General features: G+C 43.0%; 3 protein-coding genes across 5 annotated transcripts; all 3 read left to right on the forward strand.

The window, feature by feature from the left end:
* The first annotated feature begins 1,897 nt into the window (after positions 1–1,897).
* Positions 1,898–5,228, forward strand: LOC146648266 (cytochrome b-c1 complex subunit 10-like). Of its 2 annotated transcripts, none has more exons than XM_085388704.1 (3): positions 1,898–2,042; positions 2,700–2,830; positions 4,896–5,228. In XM_085388704.1, the coding sequence occupies exons 1-2, from the start codon at positions 1,993–1,995 to the stop codon at positions 2,818–2,820; spliced, it is 171 nt and encodes a 56-aa protein (XP_085244830.1). In that variant the 5' UTR covers positions 1,898–1,992; the 3' UTR covers positions 2,821–2,830; positions 4,896–5,228. The 2 variants fall into 2 exon arrangements, with proteins under 2 accessions (XP_085244830.1, XP_085244829.1); XM_085388703.1 differs by having other exon boundaries at positions 1,926–2,042; positions 4,867–5,228.
* A 356-nt stretch (positions 5,229–5,584) lies between these two features.
* LOC146648267 (methyl-CpG-binding domain protein 3-like) lies at positions 5,585–14,010 on the forward strand. Its single transcript, XM_085388702.1, has 7 exons — positions 5,585–6,091; positions 7,847–8,003; positions 9,802–9,939; positions 10,117–10,207; positions 10,302–10,479; positions 13,177–13,323; positions 13,439–14,010. Exons 1-6 carry the CDS (start codon positions 6,078–6,080, stop codon positions 13,316–13,318), a joined length of 720 nt encoding a protein of 239 aa, XP_085244828.1. The 5' UTR covers positions 5,585–6,077; the 3' UTR covers positions 13,319–13,323; positions 13,439–14,010.
* A 938-nt stretch (positions 14,011–14,948) lies between these two features.
* LOC146648268 (RNA-binding protein MEX3B) lies at positions 14,949–22,711 on the forward strand. 2 transcript variants are annotated; one of them, XM_085389354.1, is made up of 4 exons: positions 14,949–15,484; positions 16,017–16,581; positions 18,258–18,499; positions 18,601–22,711. In XM_085389354.1, exons 2-4 carry the CDS (start codon positions 16,080–16,082, stop codon positions 19,816–19,818), a joined length of 1,962 nt encoding a protein of 653 aa, XP_085245480.1. In that variant the 5' UTR covers positions 14,949–15,484; positions 16,017–16,079; the 3' UTR covers positions 19,819–22,711. The 2 variants fall into 2 exon arrangements, with proteins under 2 accessions (XP_085245480.1, XP_085245479.1); XM_085389353.1 differs by having other exon boundaries at positions 14,950–15,484; positions 16,014–16,581.
* The last annotated feature ends 16 nt before the right edge of the window (positions 22,712–22,727 follow it).

The following is a 22,727-nucleotide window of genomic DNA, read 5'->3' on the forward strand; positions in this document are numbered from 1 at the left end:
CAAACAGTCTTTGTATTAGCTGGACTTATTTTTCGTTTATATGGGCCGATGATGCTGGTCGATGTGGAAAAAATAACTGAGTTGTTCATATACCGGTGGCTAGCTAGCTCCGCGTTAGCCACCGGTATATGTCTCTTCCCCTCGTATGCGGGGAAAGAAACATGCGAGGCGGCCACCGATCGACCGGTGGTGGCTAACGCGGAGCTCAATCGTGGATAAGGGGAACCCAATGCAGGAGAAGCAGGCGGCTGGTGAACTGAATTTCAGGTAAGACGTTATTAACTGCACTCTATTTGGGTCAGATATAAACCGAGTTTAGGTGTAGTTTATTTTCGTTGTGCTGACAGTTACAATAACTGTACTGCGTGCTAGCTAGCACCACGGAGTTTCTATACAGCTGTGCGCGCTAAGTTACTGATGTTGAACTTTATGACAGCCTCCCCTATTTTCAGGCGATAATGTAGGGGTGTAAACTTCAAATATCTGCTCGTTTTATCAAGAAGTCCCATATTTTATCAAGAAGTCCCATATCTCTCACGATGTTACTGCTAGCGCCGCATGGCAGCTAGTCGGCTAGCTGGCTAGGGCGGCTTGGCTGACACCCAGGCCGGGCTGACTGATACCCAGGCCGGGCTGACTGATACCCAGGCCGGCTCACGCTCTCGTTTCACCGCCGCATGGCAGCTAGCCGGCTAGCTGGCTAGCGCGGCTTGGCTGCCACCCAGGTCGGGCTGGCTGACACCCAGGCTGGGCTGGCTGACACCCAGGCCCGCTCACGCTCTCCTGTCACCCCTAGTCTTTCGTGATGACTCTTGGTTGACTGCTGGACTTATTTTTCATTTATATGGGCTGGTGATTCGGTATGAGTGTCCGGTGAACTGAATGTCAGGTAAGACGTTATGTATATTTAAGGTAGTGACTGGAATAAGTCACAAGGTGTCGCTGTTGAGCTGCATATATGTTGTAAATTTTAGCAATTTTGACCATTTGTCCTCTGCAGGACACCGTAGTTCAGATTTCTCGTTCGCGTGGGCGCCATCTTGGTTCAGTGTTTACTGTGATGTGCAAAGGTAAGCACTGTCAGTGGCGAACTGCATTGGTTTTGTTTAAAAATAAGTGTTCCACTGTGTAAAATAGCGGTTTGTCATTTAAGCCGAGCATATATTTTGTTTATTGAGAGGTTCATGTATTGTCTGATGAGAGTATGAGACAAAGATATACTTTTCTTTCTTACTCTCATATAAAATATTTAGCTTTTATTAAATAGTTATCTGAATCTTACAACCAAAGTTTGTATAATAATACACAAGATTGGCTGTAGACCATTGTTAATCATTGCATAAATATTTATTTTACGTGTTTGATGTGTGTGGCAGGGCGTGGTCTGCAGTGCCGCTGCAGGGGAGGTGGACCCACCTCAGCGATATCTGCAATCACGCCTCTCAGGTGTAAAGTCTGTGCTCTCTCTGCTTTTTTTTTTTTTTTTTTTTTTTTTTTTTGTATGTGTCGGGCTGTGAGATGAAAAGCTACAGCCGGCTGTGTGGGTACAGCAACTATGTGTGAAAAGTGGTCCATAACGTAATGCTTCAAAGTGTGTTCATGCAAACATTGTCGGGTCTGCTTATGAACCTCTGCGCACAGCGTCTACAAATTGGGGCTGTACGAAGTCACCTCATCTTTACACAAAACTGTAAGCTGTCATCTGTGAGGCGCGAGCGGTGTTTGGTTTTACCATAGTTAATGGTGGAGAATGGCTGCTCTGCTGAGTTTTGCTCTCTGTAGCCGTTTGAATGGCAAACTATACTGATTAGCGGCGGCATAGGCACACTTAAAATTTCCTCAGAAATTTTCGCTTTCTAGTTAAAGGCTTTTATTTCTTAAGTAAGCGGAAGTACCTCTTGCGCTTGCGCACTAGGCTGCCGAGAAACTGGGAAGTGCTTCCAATCTTTTAAAGTGGCACGTCCTGCGTAAGGATCACAAAATTCAGCCAAAATGATCGGTAAAGTAATCGGTCAGAAATATGTGGCCATTGCCAAGTCATGGTAAGAAGTTTTTACGTCGCGCCTGTGAGAAAAAGCGGAAAGAAATCGGACCTGTGCTTAAAAGAACCTCGATGTGTCCTTAGCTAGCATTAGCCGTTAGCACAACTGAGGTCATAGTCGTAGGGACATACTGACTTTATACTGTCTGTTGAAGATGTTATGATTTTTATGTATTAAAGCGAGTGTGAGCTATCTTTTCGTTATTAACTCTGCCTGTTCACAGAGGAGATTGGGAATCGCTTTTTTAAATACATCGAGCTAACAAATTAAACCATGTGATCTCGGGCGAAGGTTTTTAATGTTCTTAATAAATCTGCCGCAAAGGCTGCATTAAACTTTATCCCAACTGGATTAAGGTACAGGATCCCCTCTCCTAAACAGATAAAAGTAAAATGCTCTGGCATATTTTACCAAACAGAAGCAGGTGCAACAGATTTATTTGGGGGGGGGTTAGTTACTTACATCATTTTCCAGCATGTTTATAGCTTCAGCAGATAAAAAGGCATCAACCCTTTTGTCTTCTTCTAATAACCGAAACCACTAAAATGAATATTTGGTTTTACCCAATAAAAATGTATTTCTCTCTTCAGTTTCATCAATCGATGCTGAAATTAATAGAAACACAACGGACAAATTTTCACTGTCTTCTCTCCACAGGCTCCCAACTATGGCAGTATGGGGAACAACTGGAGGTGTAGCCCTAGTGTACGTCACAGACTGGCGTTTGGTTTTGGATTATGTCCCCTATATCAACGGCAAATTCAAGAACGATGACTAACATGTGTCAGGTTAGTCCAAAGAATGGCAGCGTGAAACAGTCATTCGGGAGATTATCATGCACCGTTGAATAATAAATAATCATTTAACAAACAGGAACCACATCCTAAGTTGGACTGACAGTGCTTAACAGAATAACAGGTGGCGTAAAGGTAGATCTAGGCTTGAGACTTCAGTGAGGACCAGGCATCCCCCGAGTCAGTGATGATAGTTCCAAAGACTTTACAAATTGTAGTGAATATATAATTGGTTTGTTAGCGATGACCAGCGGCCCATAAACCAACGGGGAGTCCTTTATGTGAAGTTGACATAGCTGCATGAAAATGAGAACAAACAGCTTATCATGAAGCATATAAAGTGATAGAACATAAAGGGTGTGGGTGTGTGGGGGGGGTTGACCCACTCCTGAAATTCAGAGAAGTTCTGTCTAATTCTGCAACGTAATATGCAGCTTGTTGCAAAAATAACTGATCAGGCTACTCAGTACCAGTTTTACTTTTATGTTGACTTTAAACTTGTTTGAACAGGCAAGAATCACATTTCTCATGTGTGGCATTGTGTAACACTAAATGTTTTCAGCTATCTCTAACAGCACACGTGCGTGATGCTCAAAACAAACACATTCAGAAATATTTTGTTTTTTAATAATTATTCTTAACATCTTTTGGGATAATTCAAACTGCTCAAGTCTAGCTTTGGTTTTCAGTAAATTTTCTTGACATTGTGGATGTCCAGTCTACAGAGTGATGTGACTTTAAAGAAAACAAGTCACAGTACCACAGTCACGGGTTTGTTGGGGCCAAAAGTCGAGTCTTTCAGCATACTTAGGTCTTCAAGCGAACAATTTTGAGTCAAGTGAAACACAGACTCATTTCTTCCAATGCATACAGACCAATCATGAGTACTCACTCCCCAAAATCAAATTGTGAGCCAAGAAAAACCTACAATATTACATGTTTGTTGGGCATAGATATATATGTTTTTCCTGTTTACTGACCCAGCACACAGGCTGTCTATATAATGGTAACAGTCATGCCTCAATCCAGAGGTAAAAGCATCACTGGGTGGAGTATTAGCCCCCCGTTTCCCAAATAGATTCTTTATTAAGTATTGCCTGAACCGCATGACTCAACCGAACAGGATGGGACACTACATTAATATCAAAAACAAACAAGCAGACATACTGTGATTTCCGAAACAAATGTCCGGAGTCGGAGCTGAGATTGAAAAGTCTTCAACTGATGGGAAGGAAACAATGAAGCGGTTTGTCATGATGAGCTCTGTAAGTGCTTGTCGTAATAATGTGAAGATTGAAAATGTGATTACTAAATGTGAGATGTCATCTGACACAAAGCTGCCAGGCGATCTTTTGGTTTCATTTATTTCTCAGTTACAAAGCAGACATTCAGAAAGGCAATGAACAAATTCAGGAGCTCATTATGCTCAGTCACTGGAAAACCCTAGTCATAAAAAGACTTTCTGGTCTGATCAAATTAAAGGGCTTTAGCATGAATTGTGCCCTGGAAAAACAGGGGCACATTTCATCAGCTTGCTAAAAGAAAGTATTGACAATTGTGGCGACATACTCATTGATATATTTTATTTTTCTTTCCAGTTTGTTTTTGTATGTGATTTTTGTTTTTGTCATATTGTATCTTGTTGTCCTTAAAGGTTTGGTTGCTTTAACATAGTAATCTGCAGATGTTTGGGATAAATAAATTAATAACTTAAATGAAACTGGACAGTTCAGAGAGGACACAAGACCAGAATTAAGGAAAGTGGCCTGTTTGAGACTGTATTAGGCAGCTTCTAATGAAAAGACTGTGACCACTGGAAATTTAAAACTCATAGGCATTAACTTTGAATTGGTTCATTCAGTTGATGTTGATTCAATTTTGAATGATGGTTTCAAACGAGAAAAAAATTACAGTTAATAAACAAAAATGCTTTAATATTCCATTAAGTTTTTCTTTTCCGCTTGCCCTCAGCATCCAGCTTTGATAATTTCTTGAACACATTATAACACATGTACCTTCCTCCTCCTCAGGTCAGCGCTGTTTTTTCTTTTTACACAAGGACCTACAGAGAGACCACACACTGCTGCAGCCAGGACCTTCCACTGCATGGCAGGCCACCAGAGACCATCATTCTCACCCTCCAGCTCATTCAGCATTGAACTGTTGACTACCAACGTCCAATGAAATGATCCTTGGGTTTGGCTTTTCAGCGTTCTTCTGCCAGTAAAAATATGAACAGACGAAGAGGAAAACAGTAACGATTTAAACGTGCATTTGGTTTCTTTCCCTGTTCAGATTAAGGACGTGTATTTATTGTAATCATCTGTGGTCTGTGGGTCAAATTTGATTCTTGATTTTTGTGAGAAGTAAAGTATCTGTGATTTCTCCTATATTATGGCTGTTTATGGATTTATTTAATTTGCTTGTGTTCCTGCTGAAGGTAAATGTGCATGAAGCAAATTTAAAAACAGCCTCTCTTACTCATCCTCATAACTGGTCACAATGAAAAGTACTGACAGTTTCACTCTTTTGTTAAAAAGCTATAAAATATCAAGGCACTTAATATTTTTATTAACAGCTGGGTAATTTTTAGAAAGCTTTTTTTTTAAAAACTTTTTCCATCTCCTTTTACAAAACGTGGTGTAGTAGAAAATACTGGTCCTACACATTAATACATTTTCAATTCTATACAAAGTGAATAGAAAATGTATTAATGTGTAGGTAACAGTTTAACAATTAAACAAAATAAATAAAGCCCGTTAAACTTGGATTTTAATCTAGCTGGCCTACCTGTTACAGCATCAAACTAGTGCAATTGCATTATTGTATTGTGTCATTAGACTTTAAATACAGACCGTTTATCCAGAAATATCCAGTTCACAATAACTAAAAACAAATATCATTTTACAATTAAGTAACATTTTCCCATAAATGCAGTTTTGAGTACAATTATGAACACGATGAAAACGTTACAGTGTCAAAACTCTGTCATAGTTACTTTCCGCCTATGACACAGCCCACGTGAGACCTGCGCGAGCTTTACTTTCGGACTACTTTACAGCGTGTGACGCATAAGTTACTAATACGGCGGAGTGATCTGTACTCGAGATCTGCAAGATCTCGAGCTGAGACGGACAGCTAGCAGACAAAATTCATGCCTGTGGTAATATTAATAAGGTAGTGAAGTTTTTGTCGTTTATTAGCAAAAATTAGGGGCAGAAATATTGAGACAGCCGGGACCATGGAAAGAAAAAGGTAGGACTTTGTCATGTTTAACCGAGTGAGTTATTGTAATAACGAGGAAATGCGCGCACGCCTGCATACATCCGTGGGGCACTTTAGAAACGCTCATCAGTAAATGAATCGATCTGGGGAGGTTTAATTAATTTATTTGCAGCATTACTTTTGTAGCTAAAAGTTGGCTTTAAAGCGGGTGGAGTTCGTTTGGTTTAAAATACTGCAGCTTCAAGCAACAATTGACACGCTATTTGCTACGACTTTGACGTCCCGGTGCTGCTAGCTTGATTAGCTAGCTAAGTTTCATTGTTTACACACGCTTGACTTGCAGTGCGCAGGCCCGTCACAGCTACAGCAGCACGAGCGCTCCAAACTTCACGTGGGGCTCACCATGAGTACGCTTCAGACACGCTTCAGTTAGAGACGGTCAAACAAAAACAACCACGTGGATATTATCAGCTACTGCTGGTCAGACCGCTTTTAACCACAGGGTGGGCTACAGAGGTGCCTGAATGACGTCTCTCGACTTGTTGTCAGCACACCTGTTGGGGTCCCGTGCTCGACAAGTTATTTTATAATATTTCTTTGAAAATATCTTTTTATGTCATTGTGTATTTGGAGTTATAGGCTATATGAGTCTACGTTATTGTGCCTACTCAGTGTTTACTTAATTTAAATTGCAACACATCTGTTTTGTTAGATGTGTTGCAATTTCTGATTCCCTTTTGATTCCCTTTTGGCCAGGCCTCTTGAGAAGGTTGTACAAAACCCTTAAGTACTTTCTGGATCAAAATGGCTCGATGTCATTCATGAGAGATTTCATGAGGAATTTAGAACAGTTTAAATATCAGTAGTCAATTTTTGACAGATGGTCACTAATATCTGACAAATCGTTTCACTTTCTTTTAGTGTAAAGGAGTGTAAATGCACATTTAACAAATCATTCATTTGTACTCCGGTCATGATTACACAGTTGTCTTCAGAAAAATAAGTGCAAGTTTAACAGTGCCAATGTAGTAAGTCAAATGAAGCTAAATGCACAGCTGCGTTTATGCCCACCTTCACAATTTTCATGCTAACAAAAAAACAAAACACATCTACTGGGGTGGCCCCAGATACCATTTCGAAGCGTGGCTCTGTCAAAAAGTTTATTCAAAAAAGTAACTGAGAGTGTCTGTGGAGTACTAAACTCTTGGACATCCCAGTTAAAAATAGTGGAATGAACCCAATGACCCGCCTGAGTTAAATGCAATTTTTTGTTCTAACTTTGTTTCTACACAGTGTTCAAATGTGATTATAAAAACAGCTGTGTTGATGCAGAAGAACTGTGTATTCAGACTTTTTTTCCTTTGATCAGGAATCAGTTAGTAATGGGCAAGCGCCTGTTTTTATTCTTGTATATAATGAAGTCTTTATTGTATTATGGATACAGTAGAATTCATTGAGTGTTTTTTATCTGACTTATTAATATTATTTCCTATTTAATTGAGCTGCTTTTGTGGATTTATTTTTTTATTTTTTTACACCGACTTTAATTTTGACATGTTTTATTTATCTAACTATTTTACTTTATTTAAGCTGTTTTGTTATATGTTGGGTTTAATGTTTGGGCTGCTCTCACACAGGACTTTCTGAGCTTGTGGGATAAATATTCAAGTACTTGTTGTTTTATCTTAAAGAATTGTACCTGCTATAAGCAGAACTGATGTATCTGAAATACTGTTGATCCCTGGTGGATGCTTGTTTTGATGGTTTTTCTGTTTTTCTTTCTAGTCTACCTGTTAAGCGTATTCTCAACAAGCCGCAGATATTCCGCGGCAGCCCTCACACTGATGTGAATGCTGGCCACTCCCGGGGCGAACAGTCACTCCTGATCAAGGGGCAGCGCAGCAGGCACAACCATCTCTATGACATCAGCCATCAAATAAGGGTAAGACAGTTTGCTCTCTGGTGTTTATGAGGCTTAAAAATGTATACCTGTAAGTTTAAGTTGTGCTTCTTCATATTTAGTTTAACTGCATACATCTGTCCAAAAAACAGAACAACAACAACTAAACCCTTTGATTCTATTTGCATATGCCATATAAAAATGTCATTTTTTGGAAGAAAAAGTTTTCTTAAATGCAAAAATATATAAATAATCTCAAGTACAGTCAAATAAAATAAGATGCGTATGCAGCACATCAGTTTCATGCTGTTGGAATCATGTTAAACTGCATTGTCCCTTTTTAAATAAATAAATAAGAAAAAAATATATTAAGCTAAACTAAATAAAAATTTACTATTACTCTGTCTTCCTTGAAGGCTTTCTGACGTTAATAGGAGGCTGTAAGGCATCAGCAAGTTGTATAGTTTAACCAGTTTGGTATCAGTTCAGCTGCATATTTTAATAAAACTTCTGGAGGCTTACTGCAGATTTTTTGCTGTATATAATAACGGTGGAGGATGGAGCAGCTACAAACTTCGCTTTTCTTCACATCAAGTCTGTTGATCAGGTTCTTTGATGAAGGACTCCCGCTAGCTTTTTCCCACTAAAGGTTTAATGGTGATTACAGGAACAGCGCTCCTCTTTTGAACGCTGGAAACATGTTTTCTTTCAGTCAACCTGAGCTCACCGTCTCCGTAACAGCTTGGCTTCTTCGCTCTCCACGTTGTTTAAACAGACTCCGACTCCTCGTTAAAGTGTGCCAGCATCATCATCACTGCTGCTGTTGTTTTATCAGTGCTTACGTTTAAAAACTGGGGTCGGTGTCTAATGTTGTCAAACTTTTTATTCATACGCTGCTGCTGAGTACGTTTCTATTGCAGGACTGTTTAGTCGCAAATGTGGGTGAAACGCTCATGTTTCCATAGTGACATAGTCATGCATTAAAAGAAGTATCGAAGTAACAAATTTGTGTTGAGAATTTTTTATAATCAAAGCTAGAATTTTTATTCTTTGTGGCTAAAATAAGAGTAATTTCAGTCCTGAATTATTAGCTCCAAGTCTGATTTTTGCCACTTCATTTGAGTGTTTGTCATAAACATCATAACCAAAAGCACAGCTCATCAGGCTGTACACTGATCACACTGTCTGCCTGAGGCCTTTTAGCAAACTGTGGTTAAAATTTCATGACCGTCACAGGAACCTCTCTGTCATGAAGCCATCACAGATGAATTGCAGTAAAAACAGACTTGAGTCTGACGTGCTCACTTGTTCGCTTTAACCTACGTAAGGAAGTTTTTCTCTCGTGAATTCCTAACCTGAAATATCCAATTTGCACATGATTTTTGGATGGTAGATTATTACCTCTTGACATTTGAAACCTGTCGTTATTTCATAGTTGCTATAGAGTGCATTGTGTCCTTCACCAGTAAACCTCCCCCAGAGATGAGGTTTTATGATTGACCGTTGACTGTACAAGTGGTAAATGTTGTAAAATTAACATCATTACAGCCTTTTATGTCTGCTGTTAAGCTGAAGGATAGGTGTTTTCCTTGTAGCTATTTACTGCATTTTTGTTTTCATGCCACATTGTGTCATAGTAGTCATTCCATTGCCTTGTAATGTTTTTATAGCCTCTTCACAATTAAATACGGGATGCAGCAGCCACTGCTATACAAGACTGACAGCAGTAAAAATAAAGCAGTAGGATAACTGTTGGCTTTAAAAGTGGCTCTTTTTAAGTGTCATTAAAAAACAAATCTGTTCATATAGTAGAAAACTAACTTACAGTTCTCTCTTAAAGGCTAAGCCTGATTTAAACACAACGCTGCCAGTTCGACAGACAGCTTCCATCTTCAAACAGCCAGTGACCAAAGTAACAAATCACCCCAACAACAAGGTGAAGACGGACCCCCAGAAGGCTGTGGAACAACCAAAACAAGTAAGTCAGAAGCAGAAAAGGTGTGTCAAGTGTTTGTTTGTTTTCTAATGGTAATTTAATTTTTTGTGTGTGTGAGTGAGTGACTGACTGACTGACTGACTGACTGAGATGTTCAGTTTTGGAAACACTGTGCCTAAAATACACAAAAGGTATCTTCCTTTTTGCTTCACTCTTTAGCTGTTCTGGGAGAGGAAGTTGAGCGGATTAAATGCATTCGATATAGCAGAAGAGCTGGTCAAAACGATGGATCTCCCCAAAGGCTTGCAGGGTGAGGTTAACCTTTAAAACTTATCCATCACATATAATTCAAACAGAAATAATTCTACCAGGTTGACCCATACCACCTGATTTTCTCTTCTTAGGGGTGGGGCCTGCATGTTCAGACAAAACGCTGCTCTCTGCGATCGCCAGCGCCCTGCACACCAGCCCGGCGCCCATCACGGGACAGCTCACTGCTGCGGTGGAGAAAAATCCAGGAGTCTGGCTCAACACTGCGCAGCCTCTCTGCAAAGCCTTTGTAGTGACTGATGATGATATTAGGTGAGATACTTTCATATTTAACACAAAGGAGCTCTGATTTTCTAACTGTAATACTAAGTGATATTATTCATGCATAGGAAACTGATGAAGGCTTGAGTCTGCTGCTGGTGGCTTCTTCTGTGAAGGGTGTCAAATGTAAATCAAGTGCACTCTAAAGGTGCATTTCAACATGTTCCACCACTACCAAGCAGTGAGGTGGTGTTTCTTTTTTCTTGTTGGGCACATGCTGCTGTTTTCAACAATCAATGGCTTGACTGTCAGTGACTGTTTTCTGTTCTCATGTAGCGTACGCCACCACAGTGACAGGTTCTCACAAAACTCTACATGATGAGCTTCAGTTTTGGAATCATTTGGATTTTTCTTTTAAAGGAAAAACTCCTAATGCTAAGGCTCCGGTTGCCCAGGTAACCCTCTAATGTTGGGGTTGCTGAGGCACTCTGTTTAGGGTAAAATCATGTAATCAATTTATTCTTGGAGCGGTCTAGAAACCAAAACTGACCACCATGTATTGACAAATGCACAGTACTCTTCACACTCATAGGTTGTTGCATCCATCACTCACCTCGAAATTTAGAGAAGTTTATCCTGCAACCCGCCCAGTTTGCGTCACTACAGGGGGTTTCTTTTGTTTGTCATCTTTTTTGACTACTGCTTGTAGTTGTTTGCTGAATGTCCCAGACTTTCTGTGGTCGTTACAAATCACTTCCTGTGTGGAGATGGCTTTAAGGTGTATATTGTCAAAAGGCAAAGGCTTGTGACCAGTTTAAAGTAAGAAATAAAATGAAAAAGGGCCTTAAAGCCTCAGACAACATTATCATTATTATTATTTAATCAGGAAGTGAAACTTCAGATTAAGAATCTCTTGTTTCTGTGAAGAACGCATCATTAACCCGGGGAGCTGAGCTCTTGGAGGGGAAAAACTCCATACAAGGGGCCCTTGCTGGGTTCACACACTGGACTCCAATAGTAAAACCATTAAATAGGCTTTAAAATTGCATAGTAATGTCACTGAGGACATCAATATCTTGTCTGAAAAAGCTTTGTCAGAGCTGTCAACGGACAAATGCAACTGGTCTTGGTATTCACATTTAGTATAAGCTGGTAGCCGGTCACTTGACCTGTGAGCGCAGACGTTTTCTATTCCAGTGACACAAGAATACAGCTTTAAATTCAGGCTCAACATATAGTGAATCAGCACTTTGTACCTATTTACTGAAGCTCCAGCTAGTATGCTATAGCTGATGATAAAAAACTTGTGCACTGCCAAAACCAGCGCACTTTATTTTTATTGCAGGAAAGTAGATGTTTGACTCTCGGAGCGTTCTGAACCAAGGACATTTCATACTGAGAAACAAGTGTTACACACTGAAAACTTGGGACAGTTGTATCACAAGTCACCATTATTATTTTGCTATTTGACCTTCAGTTCAGGCACATTATTATATAAATGTTAGAAAAACAAACTAAATTCACTGTGTTCAAAAGTTCAATCTTGAGATTTACTTTGTGTTCTGCTTCTCTTTTATGGCTTTGTAATGAGTCATACTTTGCATTTATACTCTTATACCAAATTGAACTATGGTGTCTTTTTATGGGTCACTGGTGAGAACAGCAAATCAGCCTCAGTCCATTTAGCGAAAAGCAAGATAAAATGCAGATATGTGGTTTTTCTTTTTCTTTTCTTTTGGAAACGTGACCACTAACCATGTGACGTTAACTTATCTATCATTTTGGAAGTGTGACAATCATGGTCACAATGTATGATCAAGTGACTAAGGACCCAGTCACACAGGCCTTGAGACCAGTCTGTGACCACCTGGCAACCACTTGTCACTAGGAGAAAATGTGTGTTACTCAGCCAGCAGGCAGAAAGCTCCCTGTCCTTGGTCTCGAGTGATGTGTGTATGACCTCAGGTGAGAAACAAGAATAGAGAACAGGGCTATTTCTTTGTATATTTAATGGGAACCTGTTATTCTGACTTTTATTCTTGGACTCTGCTAAAATAGATTTGCATAACTTGAGTGCATGAGTCAGCTGTTTTACCTCTTCTTCCCTGAAGGCCATCCTCACTTTATGCCACCTGTCTGCTGATTGGCTGCCCCTCAATCGCATACGGTTTGAAGAGCACGGCTCTGAAGCTGCTGTGTTCAGACATAAATGTGTTTCTGAGATCGTATCAAAGATTTGCCCTGTTATTGAGTGTGCATACATACATACATACAATCCTCCTTCACCAGTGACATTAATTTCCCAAAACATGTTAGCATTTTTAGTTATTGTAATGATGTGCAAAGTTTTCTAGACTGAAGTGCTCATATTAAAATTTAGAGCACACGTTTCCATGTATAAGTCATAAAAACAGACTCAATCTCCACAGAGGAGATGCACATTTCTTCTGTGTTCATGTGTTGGATGTATCATCTACAGTTATCAAGCTTCATGTCTCTGGGAATTGAATGTATTTATTTTTTTATTGCTTATTTTGGGTCTGAAAATGAAATGATTTTCTGGAGTGAGCAAAAATAAATAAATAAAAATCAGCCTCCCTCTAAGGTCACGTGGTGGGCTGAGGTGTAGTGTGCGGCTCTTTGGTGGACATCAAATGATTTGCACTTTTCCTTCCCTGAAACTTTTTTCAAGTCGTGAAAGACGTTATGTCATTAATGTAATTATGTGTTCTTGTCTGTGCCCCTCAGGAAGCAGGAGGACCTGGTGCAGAATGTGAGGAGGCGGCTCGAAGAAGCCCTTATGGCTGATATGCTGGCTCATATAAAAGACACCGCTGCAGATGTAGAAGCAGAGGTGAAGGGTGAGCAGGTGGAGAAGGAGGAGTTATAGCCAAGGTACACAGAAAGGCAGTAATCACTACAGTATGGCTGAATTTCTCATGGTTAATTGCATTTAATATGACCTACAGTATATTCCTAAACAAGTAACTCTCCTCTATCTCTCCCACAGACTTGTTTGAGACATTTGCTGGTAAAGTCTTTTCAATGCTCGAATTAACGGCTCCATGAAGGTTTGTATGCAGTTAAACTGAAGCAGACTTTATATGCAGACATTCTGCAGATTTTTTTTCCTAACCTAAACAAAGACTGTGGTCTTTAATTTTTTTGTTTTTTAAACATATGACCTTATAATCCTGTAAGGGTGCTCTGAGTTTTCATTTTTACCTCTACTAAAGTCCGGCAGCTGGTTATGGTGCTCTACACAATGCAGTGTTATGTTTAGTTAACAGCTGTTTAAGCTCAGTGTTGAAAACGCAAACCTTTATGTACACGACTGATCTGTGTGTGTGTTACATTTTAATTGGTTTTAAGAAGTGTTTTTATTTCCTGCTATTGCTTTTTATGTTTTACTGACACTGTAAGTTAGCATGTCATGTTTGAAAGCATAGAAATGCAGCAGTATTTTTACATGCCTCTGGATGGTGATGATTACAGTTTCACGGTTCAAACTTCTTTTTTTTTTTGGTCACAATAATTTGAGTTTACATAGCTTTGAACATGAAGCCATGGTATTTGTATTTTCACTATTCTTTGAACAACTACTATTGCATTTCAGTAAAAGGTGCGTTCCCTCGGATCATACAAACACACTGCTGATGTACTGTTTTCTGTCAAATAAAGGCATTTTTCTTATGTGTCCTTTTGTATGTTTGTTTGTATTTAGTGTCTGTTAAAGTGATACCTACAAAAAACGAACTTTAATGTCCCCACAGGACACATTTTATTAAACCGTATCCATCCAGGTCATAGGAGAGCAGTGTAAGCAAAGACACCCACACCACCCATCCCCAGCCACCTCCTCCAGCTCTTCAGAGGGGATAGCAAGCCATCCAGGGGATACAACCCCTCTAGCATATATCCTTCTCCCACCTCACCTAGGAGGCATGCTGGTCAAATGCTAACCACCTCAGCTGGCTCTACTCTGAGTCCTTCCTGTATAACCTTTCAGATAGACCATGAACCAAAAGACAGCCTAACATTCGGAAATAGTTTCTTTAGATCGATGAAGAAAGGGAGGGGGGTAATAAATTAGTATATTCTTTTTGTCTGTGTTGGCAGTGGAGGGATCTCTACACCCATGTAACCCTTCATTCTTAAATAAGATAAATCAGTCAGCATTAGTAATAAATTTCATCTTTGTGCCTCTGACTAAAGGTATACAAGGAAGCATGCCGATGTGGGTTTTTTTAAAACATGTATGCGCTTATATAAAAATAACTTCAATCGAAACCCCTAGAACAACCCTGTGGCGCGTTTATGAGTTTGGTTATTTTTTTAAACAAATATCTTAGAAAGTAACTACTAGTGCATGAGCATCGCTCAGTGATGCTGTTGGACCACCCCAAACACCTCATTGGTAGCCATGATGAACACACCCAACCGTGGTCACATTTTTCTAAACGTATATCAGTGCCTTAATAGTTACGCTACAAAAACCTCCACGGAAGAGGAGAGTGAAATAGTGCTCTGACAGACCCGGCGGGGGTGACAGTAGCCCAGACTGCTGTGCGTTGATGCTCTCCCCTTGCTTCATGTGGCCTTTGAACTCATTGTTGTGTCGCGGGTGACGTCAGTGCCGTGTGCGGGAGACGGAGCGGCGTGCGCCTGGCGAGACAAAGGCGGCGGACCGACCGGGGTCAGGCAGGCAAGAGCAGCAACAGAAAGCCGAGAATCACTGTTTTTTTTTTTTTAACTAAAAGATAACCGCTAACCTTGGACTTCAGTTGAGCTCTCCCTGACGCTGGGAGAAATGAAGAGGCAGTGACACTCCTGTGGAAATCTCCTGGAGGAGGAAAAACAACAGTGCCCTCTTTTCGGTTTTAAACGTTTTTTTCTTCTTCTCCTCAAACGCCCCCCTTTCGGTTTGCTAGTTAGCCGAACCGCTAGCTCCTAGCGCTGCACAGCACAGGTCTCCTCCTTCGGTCTGCTCCACGTCTTTCCCTAAAGAACTGGGCTACGAGTGAAGAGAGGACTTCATCGACAAAACGTAGATAAGGTAAGTTCTCGTGGTTTCCGCACGTATTTAATTTTAAAAAATAACACGGCAGTCTGTGAATGTGAACACAAGTTCGACTGTCAGAACAGAGCTAAAGCAGCTAACCGCGGCGCTCTCAAACAAAGAGGTCGACAACGTGACTGAGTGCCGACTGTGTGGAGCTAGCCTGCTAGCTTTTGATTCTTGGAGCTAACAACAGCTCATTTATCTGTTTATTGTTTTTAAATTTACGTTTAAATTCGGACAGCACACACCGGACCGGGTGGAGTCGGCACCGAAAAGGCTCGGGAATATACTGTGTGTGGTTGTGAGGACGGGCAAAACAGTCAACCTCCTGGATGAGCTCAGTTGTCAGACAAACAGCAACAACAGACAAAGCAAAGGCGCTCAAATCAATACTGTTAATGCGCGTTGTTATTGTTGGGTGATCTGAGGCTCCACGGTGCTCTGTTACACTCGTATTTTGTGTGTTTTAATAGAAGACATGGAAAAACCTTTTATTTTTATTGTTGTTTTCTTTGAATTTCAGTAGAGGGTGAGCGGACTCCCAACAAAACAGGCATCCGTGATCTGATGTGAGATCCACGGAGAGACTATGCCTAGTCCTTTATTTCACCCCGAGATTATGGACCACGACGTGGTGATCAGCAGCCAACACAACGGGGTCGGTCTGTCCAGGGAGACGGATCAGGAGTCCCGGGAGGAGGACCACCAAGAGGCGCTCCGCTTCGCCCTGGACCAGCTGTCACTGATGGCCATGGAGAAGGTGGACTGTGGGGGCGGCGGAAGCAGCGGGCTTGTGGACAGCCTGGATGGGACCCAGGGTCCGGGACCCGAGAATTGCAACGGTGTGAGTGGAGGGGGGTTCGTGGATCTACAAATGCTGGACCATCCCAGCGGGTCTCGGGACTCTCCGACGTCCTGCTCTCCATCCCCTGAGTACTATGGCTCAGGGGGGTACCACATGGCCGGCTCCCATGCCATGCTCCACGGGGAACCAAACTCCGTCCTCTGCAGCAGGAAAAGAAGTGTCAACATGACCGAGTGTGTTCCCGTCCCCAGCTCCGAGCATGTGGCTGAGATAGTGGGCAGACAAGGTAAGGCTGTGCCGTTGAGCAGCTTGTTCTTTGTTTGGGTGACTGCCTGGTGAGCTGGGTCTGTGAACTTCAGCTGTCTGAGCTTGATGTTGTGGTCGGGCTGCACTTCCCTCTCCTGCTCTTCAGTGGCAGCATAATGCGGATACTCCACTGAAATGAAATGCCGCTGTAGTATTTGTGATTTTTGTTTGTTTTGTTTTTTTAAATCAGCAATTAGACAATGCTCTGACAGAGGGTGAGGGAGTGAGCGTGGCTGAGTGGGAAGGGAGGGGGAGGGGAGGGAGAGGGTCAGACAAAGCGGCAGATTGTCGGGAGTCTGGACATGTTCTAGCAGCCTGCACCAAACAAAGGAAATATCGCGAAATGTGTAGATTTTCTTCGTACCGCAGATCACAGGCGGCACTGAACTCACACCTTCACCTCATACATGCGTTTGTTATATTTGCTCCTCAGAGCAGATGTGAGGCTGAAACGGGGCAGCAGCAGACGCACAAACACGGGACTGGGCGGTGTTACGCCCTGCACCCAGCTCAGTCTGCCGCTGCTGCTGCTTGCCGCTACGTTTATACTCGAGATGATTTCTTTAATTATGATTTCTATTCGGATGTGTCCTACACTTTAAATTTAGTCAAGCCGTGGGTTTGTTTTTCCCGTTGCGCTCGCGCTAACGTTACAGCATTGTTCTCTTTGTTTGAAAAAGCCATGCTTTCTGCTTCCCAGAATGACATCACGCTCCGTGCGTCCTATTGGCCGCCGAGAATGAAGCGTCCGCATTTAAAGACACAGAGCGCAGTGTGGATGCTGCTGCTGGGAGGAGGCATGCAGTGCAGCACTGATTTAATGTGGAGAGCTTCATGAAGACCTGCTGGCTTTACTGCCTGTTTCATAAAATGATCAGCACTACCTCAGTTTGAGCTGATGATAAAGGAATGGCTGATTATTTTTCATTTATGCTGTAGTTGTCGGTAAATTAGGTGCACTTTGTGTAGTTTGGTGGCTCTCTGACTGTGGAGCATACACCACTGTTGTGGGGTGTGGATTATGTCAGGAAAATGCTTCTCATTTTTACTGAAGTGTGTTTTTTGGCTTCTGATGCCAGAGTAAGTCTGAATTTATACTAATATAATCATGTTGTAGAAATGCTACTTTCAGCTCCTTCCTTTTTCACAAAGGGTCACCACAGCGGGCAGATATGCATATTTGATGTGGTAGACCTTTACACAGTTTACCCTTCCTGACACAACTTCAAAAGGATTTGTGTCTCCTCCTGGGACCGAACAGAGGAAATTACTTTATTTATCCTTGCGACAGACTGGCAATCTGTCCAGGTTGTACCCTGCCTCTCACCCTGTGGTAGCTGGGACAAGCTCCAGTCCCTCCACGACCCAATAAGGATAAGCGGAAAAGAATGGATAGATGGATATTTTATGGCAAATGTGTAAATTACTACACCAAAGTGCCAGGCGTATGTTACAAAAATATTTTTGATGTCAGGCTTTGAAATTTAGGCTAAAATTTGTGCTCTGCCTAATATAGCCCATTCATATTAGTGAGAGCAACTGAATTTTTGAAACTTTACAAAGTGAAGCATTCATAATTGTCAGCAAAATCAGATCAACTAATAAAACAAACAAAAAAAACCATTGCAGTTGATTGTGTGCTTCTGAATCTTCCAGGTTGTAAGATCAAGGCCCTGCGTGCCAAAACAAACACCTACATAAAGACTCCGGTGCGAGGCGAGGACCCTGTGTTCATCGTGACGGGACGCAGGGAGGATGTGGAGATGGCCAAGCGTGAAATTGTGTCTGCAGCAGAGCACTTCTCTATGATCAGGGCGTCCCGCTGCAAAGCTGGAGGGGGTGGAGGAGGCGGCTCCCTTCCCGGACCACCAAACCTACCTGGACAGACCACTATACAGGTGCAGTAGCCCTGCTGTGGTGCTGGGGTCATGTTTTTGCTTTTTGTCTTGTTTTGCTTGAAAATCAGCTAAAATATCCTTTTATTTTATCCCTGATCCAGGTTAGAGTGCCGTACAGAGTAGTCGGTTTAGTTGTTGGACCAAAAGGGGCAACAATCAAGCGCATCCAGCAGCAGACTCACACCTACATCGTGACACCGAGTCGAGAAAAAGACCCCGTGTTCGAGGTGACTGGGATGCCAGAGAACGTGGACAGAGCGAGAGAGGAGATCGAGACTCACATCACCCTGAGAACTGGAACCTTTGTAGACCTCCAGGGAGACAATGACTTCCACACTAATGGCACTGATGTCAGTCTTGAAGGCCTTGGTTCCCTGAGTGGGGGACTGGGAGCGACTTTGTGGTCCAGGGCAACTAGCCACCATTCTGCCCCCCCTCCTCCTCCAACATCCCCACCTTCTGCTCTTTCCATGTCCGTACACCACTCGTCCGGCAGGAAGATGTCTTCATCGGTTCCCTATCACACGCACAATGGCGGGATGAGCGCAGACAGCTTCAGCACCGCCCGGAAGGCCACTGAGGGAGGCAGTCCCACTAGCCCTTTTAGCACAGGCTCCAGCAGCGCTGGGGGATTCACTTTTGGGGGCGATTCCACCCCAGGACTGCCTTCGTCAGACGAGCTGGGCTTCGAGTTCAGTGCTTCCAACATCTGGGCGCCTTTCGTCAACAGCGGATCGGGCAATAAGACGGGCAGCTCCTCTCAGCAGCAGCCTCTGCGTCGCAATAGCAGCGGCGTCAGCGCCGGCGCCATCACTCCACGATTGTCCCCGACTCTGCCTCAGGACACAGGCGTGGTCCCCCCTCTGGATCACCCACTTGCCCGTCGTGCTCAAAGCGACCCCCTCAGCACTCTCTCCTGGCTGCAGTCTGGCAACGCAGGCGGCGGCTCCTTCTCCGGAGCATCGAGCTCCAGCTCCGGCGGCTCATCGACCGGTTACTCCTCCTGCTCGGCCTCCTCCCTCCCCGGTGGGTCGCCTACCGACTCAGAGGGAGGCGGCAGCGGCGTGGGTCTCACCTCTGGGATTTTGAGCCGACTGAAAGGCAGCTCTGGCTCTGGGGTTGCGGCTCTGGTTGGAGTCAGCCCCGGGGTCAACAGGGACTGCTTCGTGTGTTTCGAGAGCGAGGTGACGGCAGCCCTGGTGCCCTGCGGCCACAACTTGTTCTGCATGGAGTGCGCTGGGCAGATCTGCCAATCAACAGAGCCAGAATGCCCCGTCTGTCACACTCCTACCACACAGTGCATCCGCATCTTCTCGTAATGTCCCGGGCAAAGGGAGGGGTGGTGGGGTAAAATGTGGGATGGGAGGGGAACGGTCCCAAGTGGGGCACCAGCTGCGGCAGAGACAATGGAAGGAGTCACAATAATAACCTTCACACACATGATGGACCATAATAAATGCATTAATAGAGATGACGATACTATAAGGATGCTGATTTATTGCTGGTAACTGTCGATAAATGATGATGATAATAATTAATAGTGACTTATTTTCAGAGTGAAGTTAATTGAAACTGGTCTGTAGACAGTTGGAGCTCAGCCAGTCTCTTGGTGTTGAACTTAACGGAAGGAAACTAGTGTCTTATCTCTCTTCAGGCCTTCTTTTTGACCCAGAGCGGCCCTTGCGGCTGCCTGCTGGTCTGTCTCAACATTTCTTCATTCTGGCTTCTTCTTCAGATCTCTGCCTGCTCTCTCTCTCTCGCTCTCTATCTGTCTCACAGCCTTTCTTTTTGACACTTTTATACTTAACAGATATTTTTCAATGAAGCTGTCGACGAGGCCTGCACTTTTCTACTCCCTAATTTTACTGTTCTCAACAGGGCACCGCCCGTTTCCAACAAATCCCTTTGTCCTTTGCTCTCACTCATGCTGTTGTGGCACGAAGTGGCAAGGTTCCTCTTTTTTTTCTGTAAGTTTGGGACTTTTCTCTCTGTTTTTATTTTAAAGATCGCTGTGTTGTCAGGCACCTAGAAGAACAATAAACCCAAGGGACCTCTTAAGGATCAATTCCAGTTTCTCTTTGCCACAAAAGAATAGCCATCAGTAAGTAAGCCAAATGAATGTTATTAATAGACATCTCTTGAGTGAATTCATGTTGGATGAGTCTGCCCCACATTTCAAATGTGGCTGTCGCATTGATTCACATTAATTTTCCTTTAATAGGTGAGAAACGTACCATACGTGAAGTAATGTGTTTGAGGTCAGGTCTCTGTGTTTGGGCAGCCTGACAATCCCTTTACACCCCTCTGTCTCTGCGATATGCGAGTATGAGTGTGTGTGCGAGAGAACAACGCCCACTCATGCTGTTCGTCGCACCGCCGAGAGTAGGTCTGCTCCCTGTCCCGTTCTTCTTTGCTGCACACTCGGTCTTGAAGGAAAGCGACGCTCTGATCCATCCACACTACTGTAGTTGTCCTCCCACGTCTGTTACGCCCAGAGCCGCCTGTTTCTGGTGTTTTCTACTAGTTTTTGACTCTTGACTGTCAAGTGTGTGGCTGACAGACAATATTTTGAACACTAGGATAAGATGGGGCTTTTCTGATGTCACACAAGAATGTGTTGTCCAGTTAAGGTTAAGGAGAGAGGCCTCCTGCTGCTCCTCCTACACTAAACAATTACAAGGGGCCTCCATTGAACCTTTTCTTCATGCACTGTAAGGCCCGGCCCCTCTAAACTAAAAGCGAAAAAGAAACAGCTCTTACTGTTTTTGTTAGGTCTTCCACCTGTCTCTCACAGCGAAGCTGTACGGCACTCTCTGACGTCACTGTTGTCCCCATACAGCACTGTACTCCTGGCAAAATGTAGTGCACTATGTGGCTGGTTGATTGGGGTCTGTCATGTGTTTCATAGCATTACTGAGTAACTCCAGTGAGGCGGGTACATCCTGTTTTTAAGTTGGGTTTTTTTTTTCTGTTAGTGTTTTGATTTCATTGAGTTTGCAGTAACTGCCTCCTGTAGTCTTTATACTATGTGTATGATTTTTTATTTTTTTTCCAACGTCTGTGTGACGTTACACGGTTGCAGGTTTTTTGTTTTGTTTTTCCCTCTCTCTTCTCCCTGACACGTGTGGATTCAGCTCGTAGAACGAGACAAAGCCATGACAGCTGAATTTTAAAGAAAAGAAGAAAAAGAAAAAGACGTACCTAATTTACAAGGGCTTCCTCTGAACGCACAGACACACGATCACATTTTCAGGCTCACACGGTAGGAAGAATCAACTTATCCTTTATGGCAGCTAGTAGCTAGGTCATCCAGGGCTTCCAGACACTCGTCGTGTTCAAATCCCAGCAGCTGCAGAATGTTGTGCTTCTTTTTAGTTATTCTGTTTGTTGCTTTTTTCTTTCTTTCTTTCTTTTTTTGGGAGGGGGGGGTCTTTTGTGTGTCGGGGTGTGTGTGTGTAATTGCCCTACACAGTCATCACATGCAGATCCTGTTGGTGTGTATGGCGCTGCATCAGGGTGTCTCACAGATCAGGACGAGTTGCAGGGTTTAAATGTCAAGGAATTAAAGGTAACTCTTGAGTAAATATGTGGGCTGATTTTGCTGTGCTTTGGTGCTGTAGCCTGGAAGATGATGATGATGATGATGATGTTTAACTTATTTTTGTCTGTTTCCTACGCGCGTGACGAGGCTGTCCTGGTTGAGCAGCAGCAGCGCACCAATTGGTGCGCAGATGAGCTCGTGGTGCTTCTAGTGCAACTCCCTGCACAAACGCAGGAGAAATAAGTGGGTAAAGGGAGGCCGTTTTGTTCTCAGATCAACTTCTCCAATGCACTGTAGACCCAATGACCCTGTTCTCATTCTCGCCCTCACCCCTCCCCCTCTAAATGCCCACCCGGCCCCGTGGGGCTGGAGCGTGTTCCTCAGAGCAAACACGGGGCTGCGAGCGCGTCTATATGAGCCATTCTGTGATGACTGATGCGAGTCTGAGGCCCAACTTAAAGCTCTTACTTTCAACTGTCTGAGGTGACGCGTTAAACAATAAAATGTGTTGTGATTTCCAGATGGGTTCAGCGTAGATCCTGCTGTTGCACCAGGATGTTTGTGGCCGTCGAGAGAATGTTAGGGTTGATGTACAGTAGTTTAATTGTTAAAAGGTACTTTTTTTTTTCTTTTTTCTTTTTTTTTTCTTAACAAGACGTCTCCCCCTTCCCCCACTTCCTTCCTAAA

This window comes from Rhamphochromis longiceps, linkage group LG18 (assembly GCF_057381845.1).
Source record: "Rhamphochromis longiceps isolate RC_006_pf linkage group LG18, R_longiceps_female_GT1.1, whole genome shotgun sequence".
NCBI classification, from domain to species: Eukaryota; Metazoa; Chordata; class Actinopteri; order Cichliformes; family Cichlidae; genus Rhamphochromis; species Rhamphochromis longiceps.